General features: G+C 47.8%; 1 protein-coding gene across 1 annotated transcript in view; it reads right to left on the bottom strand.

The window, feature by feature from the left end:
• LOC111152905 (HYDIN, axonemal central pair apparatus protein) overlaps positions 1 to 15116 on the bottom strand; it is a 298524-nt gene that overhangs the window by 72642 nt on the left and 210766 nt on the right. The window contains 8 exon segments of the mRNA XM_022511638.1: positions 2100 to 2298; positions 3671 to 3843; positions 3946 to 4105; positions 6671 to 6790; positions 7878 to 8060; positions 8234 to 8442; positions 10500 to 10721; positions 14051 to 14680. Coding sequence (XP_022367346.1) covers positions 2100 to 2298; positions 3671 to 3843; positions 3946 to 4105; positions 6671 to 6790; positions 7878 to 8060; positions 8234 to 8442; positions 10500 to 10721; positions 14051 to 14680 — 1896 coding nt within the window.

Genomic DNA, 15116 nt, shown 5'->3' with positions numbered 1-15116 from the left:
AACCCACTGTGTCTGCTTTGACTGGAACACACAGGGATGCCATATCATCCCTAAAATAAAGAAATGTTTCCATACCAGCTGGTAAACATCTGTCACATGACCTCTCCCAGTATCCCATCTTGCCTGCCTCCTCCACACCCCCACACAGGAACCCCTGGAGGCTCCATGACCCAACAGAAGGATGAAGCAGACAAAGCTGGGACCCTACACCAGCCATGCGGCCTGGGTCATTGTGTAGAGACCCTGTGTGTGTAGAGACTGGTGTTTAAAATGTTGACCACCACCCTCTGATACTCAAAACCAATTGTTGATTAAATGAATCTCTAAGTATCTGTGTTCAGCTACCTTAAGGACTGTCATAGGTAGGTGACAAGAGAGCTTGGATCTATTGAGTGGACCCAAAAGTTAGAAACAGGATTAATTCATGGAAGTCACAGTTGGAAATCTGAACCCAGCCCAAGGAAGAATTAATAGACCTGTTCAAAGGAAGATCACGCTGCTTTGAGAGTAAGTTTTCTATCCCTGCAAGTATTCAAAGAGAAGCTTGGATAATCCCTTCATTGTTGCAGAATCGATGCAACAAGCATCAAAAGTCAATGACATACATTCATTCATTCATTCGTTTGTTCGTTCATCTTAGATTCTCCTGAGTAACTTCTACGTTCAGGCCTGTGCTAGACGTTGGGGATCTGACGGGGCAGCGGACTGAATGGCGGCCATGTCTTAACCCCTAGAACCCGTGAATGTGACTTTATTTGGAAAAAGTCTTTGCAGATGTAATTAAATTAAAGATCTCAAGGTGAGATCATCCTGGTTTATCTGGTGGGCCCTAAACCCAATGACAAATGTCCTTACAAAAGACAGAAGAGGAGAGGACACAGGCAAAGAAGGCCATATGAAGACAGAGGCAGAGGATGGAGTGACGCAGCCATGAGCCCAAGAACTGGAGCCACCAGAAGCTGGAAAAGTCGAGGAAGGTTTTTCCCTAGAGGCTTCAGAGGAAATGTGACCCTGCAGATACCTCAATTTCAGATTTTTGGCTTCCAGAATTGTAAGAGAATAAATGTGTGTTGTTTAAAGCCACTTAGTTTGTGGTGGTTTGTGGGCATTTGTTACATCAGCTCTTGGGAATGAAAACAGATGATAAGCAAGTCAGGCAAGACCTTGTCCTGATGGAGTTCACAAGAGAAAGTAAAGAAAGAAACAGGACATCCGCCAGGGGGAGGCGCTCCGGAGGACAGAAGGCAGGGTGAGGGACGGCACATAAGGGGATTTCTTCTGTGGGGTGATTAGCGGAACCCAGTTGGAGCAGTGTTGTTCAGTAGAGCCGCAGGGCCTAGGGGCAACATTCTTGGCAGGGTTGTGGCAAGGCCAAGGGCCTGAGGCAGGAAAAAGCCAAGAGACCAAGTGACAGAGCTGAGGTGTGAAAGCTAGGGTAGGGACTGAGGCGGGAAGGGCCTGAGAAGCCCGTGGAGACCCTGGGCTCCGTCTTCACTGCGGCTGGAGCCAGCAGGCTGCTGCGGGGAGGAAAGGGGCTTGACCTGACTGACCCGCAGCGGGAATCGGGCCCAAATACAGGCAAGAGACGTGCCATGGGTGGCCTGGGAGAGGGCGGTGGCAGTGTGGGCAGAGGAGAGGGTGGGAGGGAGATAGGCTGGGAGGCAGCTGGAGGGCAGGCTGTTAGGGGAAGGAGGGACTCCAAGATGGTTCCTGGGTGTCTGCTGGGAGCACCTGGGCGAAATGTGATGGTACCGAGATAGGTGTGTGGTCTGAGCCGTGAGAGGGTTTTGGAGTGAGGAATCGGGAGTCTCAGGCTTACTTTGAGATAGTAACACCATTCCCCACCCCTTCACTCCGTCTGCGCGGAGTGAGCGCGCTGTTTGTGCAGCGGGCAATCAGCCATGAACAAGCCTGCCTCCACGGAGCTTACAGTTGGGTGCAGAGCAAGACACTGTGGGTCAGTGGTTGTCAAACGGGGATCAGTAAGGAGCGTGTAACACAGAGACATGGCTCCGTGTGTGTCTGTGAGTGTGTGCTTGTCAGAGAACCCAGGATGTACACATTCTGATGGCCAAGTCTGGAGATGTGCAACACCTCACCTCCAACCGGATCACCTTCTTGATGTTGACAGGCTTGGAGGGCTGGAAGTACACCTGCAGGCTGTACTCAGCCTTGCTGGGGATGGTACCCTGCATGGTGGACACGGCGAAGTCGTCACCCAGGTGATCCAGGCTGGTGATCCGCCAGGTCACCGGCAGGGGTGTGACGTTGCGGAGAAGAATTACCTTGCATTCTTTCCTGCAGAGACCAAAAGGAGTTTGTCAATCTCAAATGGTTCTGATTTATTCAGGCAGGTCCAAAAATGCCCTTCTGGTTACTTTAGTCATTGCTTAGCTCACTAACTGGAGTTCACCAGGGGACAGGGCCTTGCAGTAGTGATGAAGGAATGCAGGATACATATCATTATAGTCTCTACTAGTAGCCCCAGAAATAAACATTCTCTATTTAGAATAATATAATGCCAGTGGATAAAATGTTAAGTTCCAGTTTTTGTCTAGTATTCTCTGTGCCTTAATTTCTCCCTTCTTTCCTTCTTTCTTTCCTTCCTTCCTTCCTTTTCTAGGAGAATCTATTTTTTTTTTGTTGCATTATGTTAGTCACCATAAAATACAGCATTAGTTTTTGATGCACTGTTCCAAGATTCATTGTTTACATACAACACCCAGTGGTCCATGCAATACGTGCCCTCCTTAACACCCATCACTGGGCTCACCCTTCCCCCCCCTACCCACCTCCTCTCTAAAACCCTGTTTCTTGGAGTCCACAGTCTCTCATGGTTCGTCTCCCCCTCCGATTTCCCTCAATTTACTTTTCCTTTCCTTCTCCTAATGTCCTCCATGTTATTCCTTATGTTCCACAAGTAAGTGGAGAAAGGGGAAGCCTCTTACACGGTTGGTGGGAATGCAAGCTGGGCAGCCACTTTGAAAAACAGTGTGGAGATTCCTCAAAAAATTAAAAATAGAGCTATTCTATGACCTGGCAATTGCACTACTGGGTATTTACCCCAAAGATACAGATGTAGTGAAAAGAAGGGCTATATGCACCCCAGTGTTCATAGCAGCAATGTCCACAATCGTCAAACTGTGGAAAGAGCTGAGATGCCCTTCAATAGAGGAATGGATAAAGAAGATGTGGTCCATATATACTATGGAATATTACTCAGCCATCGGAAAGGATGAATACCCAACTTTTGGTATGGATTGTACCCATCCATCAACATGGATGGGACTGGAGGAGATTATGCTGAGTGAAATAAGTCAAGCAGAGAAAGACAATTATTATGTGGTTTCACTTACTTGTACTTTAACTTCTAAAGCAAAGATTCTTAACCTTTGAGGGCAATGGACTGCTTAGAGAATTTGGAAAAAGTGATTCTTTCTGAGAAAAATGCAAATATGCACACATTTTGGCAGTTAATTTTGGGGGGTGGTTGGCCCTGGACCCCACGGGCGAAACATCTTGGTTTGTACAGGACCAGAAGTTTCCCCAGATGTAGGATTTTCAGTGCTAAAACAAGGAGAGGGCTGAGAAAATCGGGATGAGTGGGCCACCCTAGAACTAAATGTTCTTTAAATCCCATCGCAGTCCTGTTATCATCCAGAACTCTGACCTGTGCAACAAGAGCCGGTCAAAATGCAATTGTTTGGAGTCCAGCTCGAGTTCTGGGCGGACCCCTTGGCAGGTTAACTTGAAGACAGCTGGCTCTGGGTTCTCCTTGATGCAGCAGACAATGCAGTCATCAAAGACACCGACCGCAGTAGGGTAGGCCCATATATTCAGCATCTAAAGGCAGCATCAAAACAGTACATTGATGCTAAGAATGCCGCGACCTCCAATTTCCCAAGAAAGACTTGCCCCAGTGGACTTGTTTCCATGTGGCTGTACCTGCTTCTCATTGGGTTTCAGAGTCATGTTGATGGGCTCCAGGAAGTACGTGTTTGCTTTGACATCATTCTGAAAACAGAAGAATGCCTCCACGACCATTGGGGAATTGTTCAGGATGGTCAGCTTCTCTGTGTTGCCTGGGAACAAGGAGGACTTGTACCTGGAAGTGAACAAAGATTAGGGATGTGGATGTAAGGATGGACTGGGAGTTCAGGTGGCAAAGGAAACTGTGGGGCGTACGGCAGTGCCAGAGGGTAATGTGGTACACTGAGGCAGCGGCCTGGCAGCTAAGCTTCACAGTTGTGCAGACTTGCAGCTGGACTTGACCCGCCCTCCCCCACCCCTGCCAAGCCTTGGTCTCCTCATCTCTAAGATGGGATGATAATACTTCTTATGACTCCTATGAGTATTACACGCAATGGTCTACCTAATGCTCTTCAGGACAGCTACAGATATCAAATGGCCCAGATGGTAGCTATTATTGCAAAGTATTCTTTTTTTAAAAAGTTTATTTATTAAGTAATCTCTATACCCAACGTGGGGCTCGAACTCATGACCCTGAGATCAAGAGTCGCATGCTCTATCAACAGAGCCAGCCAGGTGCTCCATTATTGCAAAGAATTCTGAGAAACATGAGGCTCTATCCCTCCCAGGGCTTATATTCCCAGGACATATAATCCTTTGAGAGCAGCTTGTTCTTTCCCATCTGCCTTAGAGATGATCACATTTACCTCCTTCTCCTAGACCTGTACAAGACATTGCTGTTTTGACATGGATTCGTTTGGTGTGGTTCACTGTTGCAAGGCTGTTTCTGTTCCCTTGTGACTTGGGGAAAGAGCCATAGAGGTGAGCACTGTGGGCATTAGAAGCTGCTCAGTTAATGGTAATGAAAAGGAACCACAGAAAGTACAAGGAATGCTGGTGAAGATGCACATTATCAGAGAGCAGAGCAAAGGCACCGTAGTGCCCACTGGTGCCCAGGGACAGTCTGAAAAGCTTTTTGGATATGCGGTGATGGAGGAAGGAAGGACAGTAAACGGTAGAGAGCAAATCAGGGTCAGAGAGGCAGAGTGCTCTCTGTGGCACTACCAAAGGGGTGGTGGCCTTTACTGTGCTAAATCCCATGTGCTAAGTCCTCATTATCCAGTTCAGTTTCACAAATCTGTGGACGGCTGCTATTATTTTCCCATTTTGCAGATGAGAACATTAAGGCTCATCAGGGTTTGAGAAAATAAATAACACCGGTTGTACTGGGTCTTGTTTTTTGGGCCACTGTAATCCCTCCCCTCCTGGACCAGTGCTGCCTGGCCCCAAGTTCTGGTCGGTTCCAGGGCTGCCAGGACACATGTCTCTCTGAATAGCAATGATTTCTCTGACTCTTGACCCTGGACTGCAGTGTCCATCATGTTTATCAACCTGAGCCCCCTTCTTCTCTCTCCGAAGCCCTTCTACTGGGCCCCTTCTAGAGGAAGATCCACTCCAGCATCAGTCAACCCTGTGCGTCTTGGCCTTCTGGTCCAGCCTCTCAGGAACCAAACTCCAGTTATTAGGAGGCTGGAGAACAAAGAGGCTTTGTTAGTTCTACCAAGTCAGCATGAACACAAACACTCTAATTACCATAATAAATGCCAGACTGAATTAAGACGTGCTTAGAGCTGGGTCCAGTTCTGGTCATGCCTTCCTGCCTACACAGTGAGAAGTTTGTACATAACTGAAAAAAACTGGTATCTCTAAAAACCTGTGACCGTCAACCTCACCCAGGGCCCCAATTCTGCCCGACAACCTTCCTCTGTTTCTCTACTATTCTACCTCTCCAACTTTCCACAAAAACTGTTTCATCTGCTCTCTATTTTCTCAACATTTTTATCTTCTCTCCGCTTCCCTTCCTGTTAGGGATGACCTCACAACATGTGTTGTGGAGAAAACAGATGGTAGCATGGGAACCTTCTCCCGGGCCCAACCACATCTGCACCTGAAGCTGTCCGCCTTCACTCCTCCTGGTGGGCAGTGGAGTACCCTCTTCCTGGCAAGAACAGCATCTCTGTACCCCGTTTGTGTGGTCTCAGGGAGCTGTACCACCAATGGCCCTTACTTCCTCTGGAAACGCCTACCTCCTCCTCCCTGTGTCCCCTTGGCATCCAAACAGCGTAAGAACCACAATGTGTGAGCAGTGTTCCTGGATCCCATGTCCCCTCTTGTCCTTGGCTGCCTGCACTTCCTCTTCAGGGCCAAGATTTCTAGAGAACGACCTTTACACTCGGTCTCCATTCTCTCACCTCCCACTGATTCCTCAACTCACTTTGCTCGGGCTTCATCCTCAGAAATCCCCAAAAGGACCTTTGCTAAGACTCCTAGGACCTCTCTGTTGTTGAACCCCATGGATGTCCCCTGAGAACCAGACCGCAGAGCTTATTCCTTGGTGTGTGTGGCTACTAGCTCTATCTCCTAGGCATCTCAAACAACATATCCCAAAGTAGACACTTGGTCCTACTCTTTCCCCACCAAAACCTCATCCTACTCCAGGCTTTTCCATCTGGGAAGATGGCACCCACATTCATCTGGGTGGCTTAGCAGAAACTTGGCATGCAAGAGCCCAGTTCTCGCGTGGTTCAGAGCTAACCGGGGCAGCAAAAGTAAAAGTTATGTCCACAGAGCACCCCCGCATGTACCATTCGTGAGTCCAACAGGAAGTCTGACATTTGCCTTGAAATAATGGAACACGTACTTATCTCTTGATTTTCCGCAAAGCAGTGGCCCGAAGTAAAACCTCTCTGTGTTCATAATATACTTCTTAAAGATGACCTCGTTTTGCTTCATGTCTGGCTTTCGCTGAGGAAATACCACTCTGAACACAGGGGAGGAAAATAGGAGGAGAGGCTGTCTGAGTGCAAGTTCAATGCCTCCCTTTGATATTGACCTGAACCCAACATTCCCTGTTCAGCAAAGGGTTCAGGTATCTGGAGACAGAATGATTCTTAATCTGAGGACCTTAGTTGAGCCCTTATTCCTTCTCCCTCCCTTCCACCATCCCCAGGGATGAGAGCTTGAACTTGAGGAAAAAATTCCCAGGTGTCTTTCATAATGAGTGGCTGATGGTAGAGCTGAGACAGATTTCCCATGCCAGTGTGCTCAACCAGAAAATCTCTGTGGAAAACTAGTTCTGGTGGACATTAACCAGCTTCAGAGTTCCTCGTTCAGTGTGGGCCCTAGTAAGAACTGCAAAAAAGCTCCTCTTAGTGGATAAGCTATAAAAGGCCTCGGCCCTGCAGGGTTTGTCCCACTAGCTTGCCCAGCTGGGTGACTTTATGTTATGGATAAGGGGTACAGTGGTGTTTGGTAGCTCAGAAAAATGTCCCCCCATGGACAGTAACACCTTTAGTGGTATTACAGGACAAAAAAAAATCCGAGAGTACACATAAAACCTGCTTATGTTTGCCTCATTGTCAAATAAGCAAACTAACTGGCCAGAGGACGACGCTTCCCTGGCCTTCGCACCTATTAACATTCTCTGTAGCTCACTTTGATGGTCCACGCCATTCCTGTGGCTTCATGGATGTCCAAAACACCGAAGCCCCATATGACCGGAGGGGCCGGGTGCTGCCCCAGTTCCACGTTAGCAGTAAGAGCTACCTTGCTTAAAGTGCCATGGGGCCAAAAGAAAATGTTTGTCGACTCACTCATTTATTTATTCAATATTTTTCAACTCTCTCTCTCTCTCTCTTTTAGGTGTAGATACTGTTTATTAACAGGCAAGGCCTACGGATTTATTCCTTCTTGGATCTACCCACGGTCCAGCCCCGGCAGCCTGGGGTCTTGGGGTGCACACGTATGGGACGCTTCATAAATCTGTGTGTTGTCCGTGTGCAAGGGCCATGCTTCTATGTATCGTTCCAGTTCGAGCAACTTTCTCTTTTAAGGTAAAATACACTTACTTCGGGTCTTGGCAAATGTAGGGGTAACAGCAGACACCTCGGCAATAGAGCTGGTACTGGCGGCGGGTTCCAAGGATCTCGAAGTTGAACGTCTGGTCGAAGTTCCCGAGGTCGTTGGAAGAGAAGTGTATTCGCAGCGTCACCTCACCGTTGGCTGGCACGATCCACCGGAAATGATTCAGCCTGCAAACGACCACAGACCTTTTAAAGAGAGAAGGCTTCCTTTGGGCCTCTAAGAGCAGACAGGGCTGCTACCTGGGAGAAGTCCTGGCCATCCGGAGGGCCCGCTGGCAGGACAGGCACGCCTTCTATTCGGGGCTCTAACATTCCCTTCCCTGGGTGACTCAGAGGCCCACCTGATGAATTTCTCCTGGGAGAACTGCCCAGCGAAGTTGTTCTGGTCCATGTCCGACAAGGGGGCAATGGCTCCGGCTGTTCCCGCAGAGAGGCCCTTCCTGTTGAAGGCCATGCGACGTTTGTCCTTCTGAGTGTCTCGTGCCTGGTCTGCTTTTTCTTTTGGTTTCTGTCTGCTCCCCTTAGAGGAGGTGGTCTGCTCCTCCTGGATCTTAATTAAACACAAGCACAGATCTTAAATACTCATGGACATACACATGAACGGAAGACAGAGATGCCTCGAACACGTGTGTGCTGCGTGTTCAGGATGCTGGCAGCTGCTGAGGGCAGAGAGGCGGGCCTAGCCTACTTCACCAGTGGAGAATCCAAGAGGAGAGCTGGTGCTTTCCTGGGCTCCCCATTCCCTGAAGAGGAGGCCGAAGCCCAGAGAAAGTTTCAAGCTGCAGAGAGAGGTTTCCTGCATTGCGTTTTGTTGGGATGTGTTTTTAGTACCCTTTACTCCAGACCCCTTGCCCTCTCCCAATCACACTGACTTGTGGGCAGACCAGATCTGTATTCCTATAGAATATTCCATACTCTGAATTTTTCTGACTATTCCTCAAGCGTCATTTCGCTTATTCCTTCATTCCCTGTATTTTCTGTAAGCTGGAAATTAGGCATAAAGTTTGATGAGATTCAGAGAAGGTGCTGTATATGTCACACTCCATCACAACAAGGGACAAAAAAAAAAAAAAAAAAAGCCACCTCAACCCATGATTACCGATGCACTGTATTCACCCTGGAATGGCACCCGCCAGACCTGGCCTCCATAATGTGGGTGTTTCCCTTTGCTGCCAGCTAGTCCCCTGTGGGATGAGGTTCTGGCTTGTAGTATCTTGTTTCCCAACAAAGTACTGCTTTTTAGATCAGTTGGTGCTCCTTAATTAATTACTTCTTTTCTAATTTTACTATTCTTTCTATAGTTTTGGCTGCCATTCTTCTAGAATGAAGAGCTTTCCTTTGCCAACTGGGGATGAATTAGAGTTCCTCCTAGAATGGTTAAGTTCAAGAATGCTTAACCCTTTTCTGTTAATGGCTAATTTTAAGGAAAGAAGTGGGTGTTATCGTCACCTCCGATGTGGGCAATCTTTTCCATTTTCTTTTTTATTTGGACTTTTTTCTAGTAGGGCGTGTCCATTCATGCTGCTGATCTCAGGTGATAATTTCCCATTTATTTTTAAATAGAAGTTTGAGGCAATCTCTTCAACAAATTGAGGCTGAGGAGGGACCTACTGGTGATTTTATTTCCTACCGGTGATTTTATTATTCTTTGCTGATGTGCTTGGTTTGTAGGAAGCTGGGTGGAGAGATTCAAATTTGGGGCTACCATATTTCTCTGGGAATAAATAACCCTTCTCCAGCTTTTAATAGACATACATTCTGCATATTACTGGTCAAACCTATTTTCTTCTGTGACTTATTCTATTAATTGCATACCTATTTTCTTCTACTTACATGTGATTTCATTTCAGTTACTCATAGTTTTAATCTAGCTGGAATTAGTTTTACTCTATTGTGTCAGGCAAAGAGATAAAAAGTGAGTTTACCACAATATCCAATCTCATGCTCATAACTTCTTTGAAAATCTGTTCTTTTCTTAGTGTTGTGTGTTCCCTTAACTTGTGTCTATTCTTTTTTTTTTTAAAAGATTTTATTTATTTATTTGACAGACAGAGATCACAAGTAGGCAGAGAGGCAGGCAGAGACAGAGGGGGAAGCAGGCTCCCTAGTGAGCAGAGAGCCCGATGTGGGGCTCGATCCCAGGACCCTGGGATCATGACCCGAGCCGAAGGCAGAGGCTTTAACCCACTGAGCCACCCAGGCGCCCCTATTGATTCTTGTCTTCTCATGTACTGTGTGAATGACCTTAGCTTCTCAATACATTCTAATATCTTTTTTTAAGAGAGCTGCTTTTGGAAAAAAGAGAGAGAGTGAGCGAGTGCTGCTTTTGCTTATTATTTCTCCCAAATGAGCTTTAGAGCAATTCAACAAGTTTCCTAGACCATCCCATGGGGACCAGAAAGGGTGGAAGATGAGAATCAGGCATTTTGAGAGAGGCTCACGTGGGGTCCCCAGGTGGGATATGTGACGAGTCAATGGCAAACACGTCAGTGAATGTGACACCCAACACCATACCCTGTTTTTGACCATGCGGAGGGTGATCTTCCTTGTCTGCCCATCTGAAGTTCTGCCAAAGTCAGGAGAACAAGAGGCTAGCTTGCTCCTTACCTTCCCAGAGCCTGCGGTGCCCGAAAGCTCTGCTTCTGCTTCCCCTTCTCTTTTCTCCTCCAGCAGGGACAGCTCTTCAGATGGGGAGATCACAAACACGAAATGCTTCAGGATTTCTGTTGTGGCCAAAGGCAGCCGCTTCAGGGGGTAGGAGATGACTGAGAATAAGGCGGGAGGTGGGATGGGTGGTCCCGAGGAACCCAGACCCAAGACGTCCAGGATCTAAAGGAAAAGCCAATGGTTAATTTCTGATGCAGAGGGCAGGGTGTCCCCAGCTGCTCCTCTGAGTGAGCACAGGGAGGTTTGGACTCTCCTGCCTCTTCCTAACATTCTTGGGAGGTGCCACTGCCCTGGGCATGTGTCGGGGAAGGAGGGTGAAGGGCCCGTGACACAGCTCTGCAGGTCTTTCTCGACCCCTGTGCCCCCAAGAGCAGGCTGGGGCTCTTGCTGTGGGCTGCGTGCCCCCTATCCTTCTCTTATCATGGTCTTAGTCCCCTTATTGTGTCTGTCTCTGCAAATTAATGTAAACTCCACTGGGACAGAAACTAGGCCGATATTACAGCACAGGGCCGAGCACACAGCAGGCACTCAGTATGTTTTAGACACCAGCTCTTAAGATTCTGATGTCAATGGTACAGAGTCGGTCCATCTACCTCCAGATCCCATGTTAATCTTTCTGTTACCATTAAATGTTCTTTCTTTCTGAGGCTGAAAGTGAGTGAGGGTTGGAGCAGGTCAAGTATGGCAAAGAAAACAAGTCAGGGTTCTGGGAATTGGGTAAAGGATGGGAAAGAAGAGAGAAGTCGAAAAGAAACCGAAGAGAAAATGCGTTCCTCCAGCATTCTCCCCTTCTGCTCTGTTTCAACTGAGTGGGCACCCTCCAGAGCGGGCGGCTTGAACGTTTTGCAGCAGCTCCCATCTCAGCATGGAAACCCTTCAGCCCAAGCAGGCGATCTCCGCATAAGTCACCGTCACAACGGTAAATTGGACAGCCCGCCACAGCGTCTGTTCTGTGGACCAAGCAGGCACTTAGGCCGAGCTGGCAGCTGTGTATGTGGAATCCTGGGTTTCTGACCTGCAGGTCAGGCCGCCAAAGGCTTTTCCTGCCTAAGCATAGCCAGTGTTAACTCCCAGGGTTTGAATGTCTGTGAGGGAAAGGAATGGGTAGTTTGTACCAATTATTAAATGGAGCCAGGGGTAAAGAACTGTAACCAACAGTCTAAGCTGTCGCTTGGGGTGTGGGGACAATGAGAATAGGCCAGAAGGTAACCTTGGCTATAGTCCTGGAACATAAATCAAGATGAGAAGTTCTTTTTCAAAAAACATATTTCTGGGGAGAAAAGTGGCCAAGAGTCCGCCCCTCAGGCTGAAGGGAGGCAGGACGGCGAGATGAGTGGTTTGGTGTCACGTGTCCCCAGTCGTCTTCCAGCCTGTGGCCTACCCAGACCGCTGCGGTGAGACTCTCCGCGTGCGGCCGCGTCCCACCCCGATCCGCCCCTTTGAGGAATTACCTGTGTTTTCCCATCAACTCTCACCCGCCAAACCTTCCTCCCAGGCTCTGTTCTCTCCTTGTTAAGGTTGCATCTAGTTTCCAATCAACTAAACTAAAAATCAGCAAACTGTGGCCCCCAGGTCAGATCTGGCCTGTTACCTGCTTTTGTAAATTAAGTTGTACAGGGATAGAGTCGTGTCCGTTGATTTACATGGTGGTGGTTGTGACAGAAACTGTAGGACTTGCAGCATGAAATATTTGCTTTCTGGTGTTTTGCAGAAAAAGCTCATTTCTGGACAAAATGCTATAAAAACCATCTCCTCCAAACCCTCACCCAGGGGCTTCTGGCAATGTAATATTTTCTAGGGACAAAAAGCCATCTAATAGTATGATTTCTGTCACTATAAAGAAGCTTGTGGGAAGAAGATTTTCAAGTAATTGAGACTCTTGCTTCCACAGTACACCTATCTTGCCAGCAGATAACACTAGTATTGTCAATATTTAAAATCAACTCTGAAAATCTATGAAGAACTTACTAAATTTAATACCCCTAAAAGCAAATAATCCAGTTAAGAAACAGGCAGAAGACATGAATAGACATTTCTCCAAAGAAGACACACAGATGGGGCGCCTGGGTGGCTCAGTGGGTTAAAGGCTCAGGTCATGATCTCAGGGTCCTGGGATCGAGCCCCGTATCGGGCTCTCTGCTCAGCAGGGAGCCTGCTTCCTCCTCTCTCTCTGCCTGCCTCTCTGCCTACTTGTGATCTCTGTCTGTCAAATAAATAAGTAAAATATTAAAAAAAAAAAGAAGACACACAGATGGCCAACAGACACATGAGAAGGTGCTGGACATCACTCATCATCAGGGACGTGCACATCAAAACCACAATGAGATGCCACCTCGCACCTGTCAGAATGGCTAAAACTAACAACACGGGAAACAGCAGGTGTCAGCAAGGATGTGGACAAAGGGGAGCCCTCCTCCACTGTTGGTGGGAATGCAAGCTGGTGCAGCCACTCTGGAGAACAGCATGGAGGTTCCTCAAAAAGTTAACAGTTGAACTACCTTACAACCCAGCACTTACACTACTAGATATTTATCCAACTGATACTACAATACAGACTTGAAGGGGTACCTGTACCCCAATGTTTATAGTAGCAGCATCAACAAGAGCCAATTATGGAGAAGAGCCCTGATGTCCATTGACTGATGAGCGGAGAAAGCAGAGGTGGTATGTATGTGTGTGTGTGTGTGTGTGTGTGTGTGTATATACACATATATATATATATAATGGAATATTACTGAGCCATCAAAAAGAATGAAATCTTGCCCTTTTCAGTGATGTGAATAGAGCTAGAGAGTATTGTTAAGTGAAATAAGTTGATCAGAGAGGCATGGCTCTCTGGCTGGCTCAGTTGTTAGAGTGTGCGACTCTTGATCTCAGGGTCATGAGTTCAAGCCCCACGTCAGGTATGGAGCCTACTTAAAAAAAAAAAATAAGTCAGCCAGAGAAAGGCAAAGACCATATGACCTCACTCATATGTAGAATTTAAAAAACAAGCAAATAAACATAAGGGAAGGAAAAAAAAAGAGAGGGAAGCAAATCATACGAGACTTTTGATGATAGAGAACAAATAGGCTTGCTGGGGGGAGGTGGGTGGGGGGTAGGCTGGAGGGGTGCTGGGCATTGAGGAGGGTACTTGTTGGGATGAGCACTAGGTATCATATGTAACTGAATGAATCCCTAAATTCTACTCCTGAAACCAGCATTACAGTATACGTTAGCTAACTAGAATTTAAATAAAAACAAAATAAAAACCCCCCAAAACTCTATAGGCAGTTTTTTATGAGGTTAGATGGAGTCATTTAGATCTGTGGAAATTCCCATGTGTTTTCACTAACTAGAAAAAGGTCCTTTTAGCCACTGTTGTCTCATATCCAAGGGGACCTCAGAGATGAATGGAATTAAGGGAGTACAGAAAGGAACACTTTAGTGGCGAGTAGCACAGTACCCACTCCCGGATTGATCACGTCTCCATCCCAGAGAAGAGTCTGTACCTGATCCCCTTTGGGAAGCCTGTCATTCTCCATGGCCTGCCTCCAGCTCACGCCTTCGAAGTCGGGCGTCTGGATGGTTATGAATGGGACACCCAGGTCCTTCTTCCCCTCGTGGTGGTCCTCCTCCCCTCCTTCCCCCTCTCCGCCATCGCTTCGCTCCTCCAGGGCCCGGAGCTTCTCCAGACGCTCCTTCTCGGCCTTCTCCCGTTCCTGGCGCTCCTTCTCCGCTCTCTCCTTCTCTGCGCGCTCCCTCTCTCGGTCCTTGCGGCCTCGGCGCCCGCCTGAAGGGACCTGGCGCTGGTCGTCAGGCTCGTGGGTCATGTCCTCGGCGCCAGCGTGATGCAGCAGAATGCCTTGCTTCCGGTCCCAGTTCATGAGGATGTTTTGAATATCCTTCAGAGTCAACTCGTAGGTCTTAAACTTCTGGGCCAGGTGCCTGTCAGCATCCTTCAGGAGGTCCCCCTCACTGTCTTCTTGCTCCTGCACCAGGGGGAGCCCGAGCAGGTGGATGTCTCCTAGCTGGTTCTTCTTCTTCTTGCTTAGATCATCCTTCTCATTTAAATGTTCCCTAACAGATGTTTTCCTTTCCAGTGCATCCGTCTTGACCTCTAGTTTGGAAAAAGTAAGAATCTAGAAAGCAAAACACATAAAACATGCTTAAAACATGGGGCGCCTGGGTGGCTCAGTGGGTTGGGGCCTCTGCCTTCGGCTCAGGTCATGGTCCCCGGGGTCCTGGGATTGAGCCCCACGTCGGGCTCTCTGCTCAGCAGGGAGCCTGCTTCCCCACTGCCCCCCCCCCCCCGCCTGCCTCTCTGCCTATTTGTGATCTCTGTCACATAAATAAATAAAATCTTTTAAAAAATGCTTAAAACAGTTCTTTAAGGGAGAAAAAACTGCCGAGGCCCCACAGGATTGCAGGTGCCTCCTGCTTACATCAGGGCTCTGAGGATCACCTGGGGGGTGTTTGATAAAACATCCTCTCTATGGCCCTTTGTTGGCAACCAACGGAAGTTTAGAATTTGGCTGTGCCCAAGGCTTTTAAAAAAATATGTATTTATTCACGTAA

The sequence above is a fragment of the Enhydra lutris genome, unplaced genomic scaffold (assembly GCF_002288905.1).
Source record: "Enhydra lutris kenyoni isolate GAN:26980312 unplaced genomic scaffold, ASM228890v2 scaffoldscaffold30, whole genome shotgun sequence".
Classification (NCBI taxonomy): Eukaryota; Metazoa; Chordata; class Mammalia; order Carnivora; family Mustelidae; genus Enhydra; species Enhydra lutris.
The sequence above is the reverse complement of the archived record's forward strand: the minus strand, read 5'-3'. Positions and strand labels throughout refer to the sequence as shown.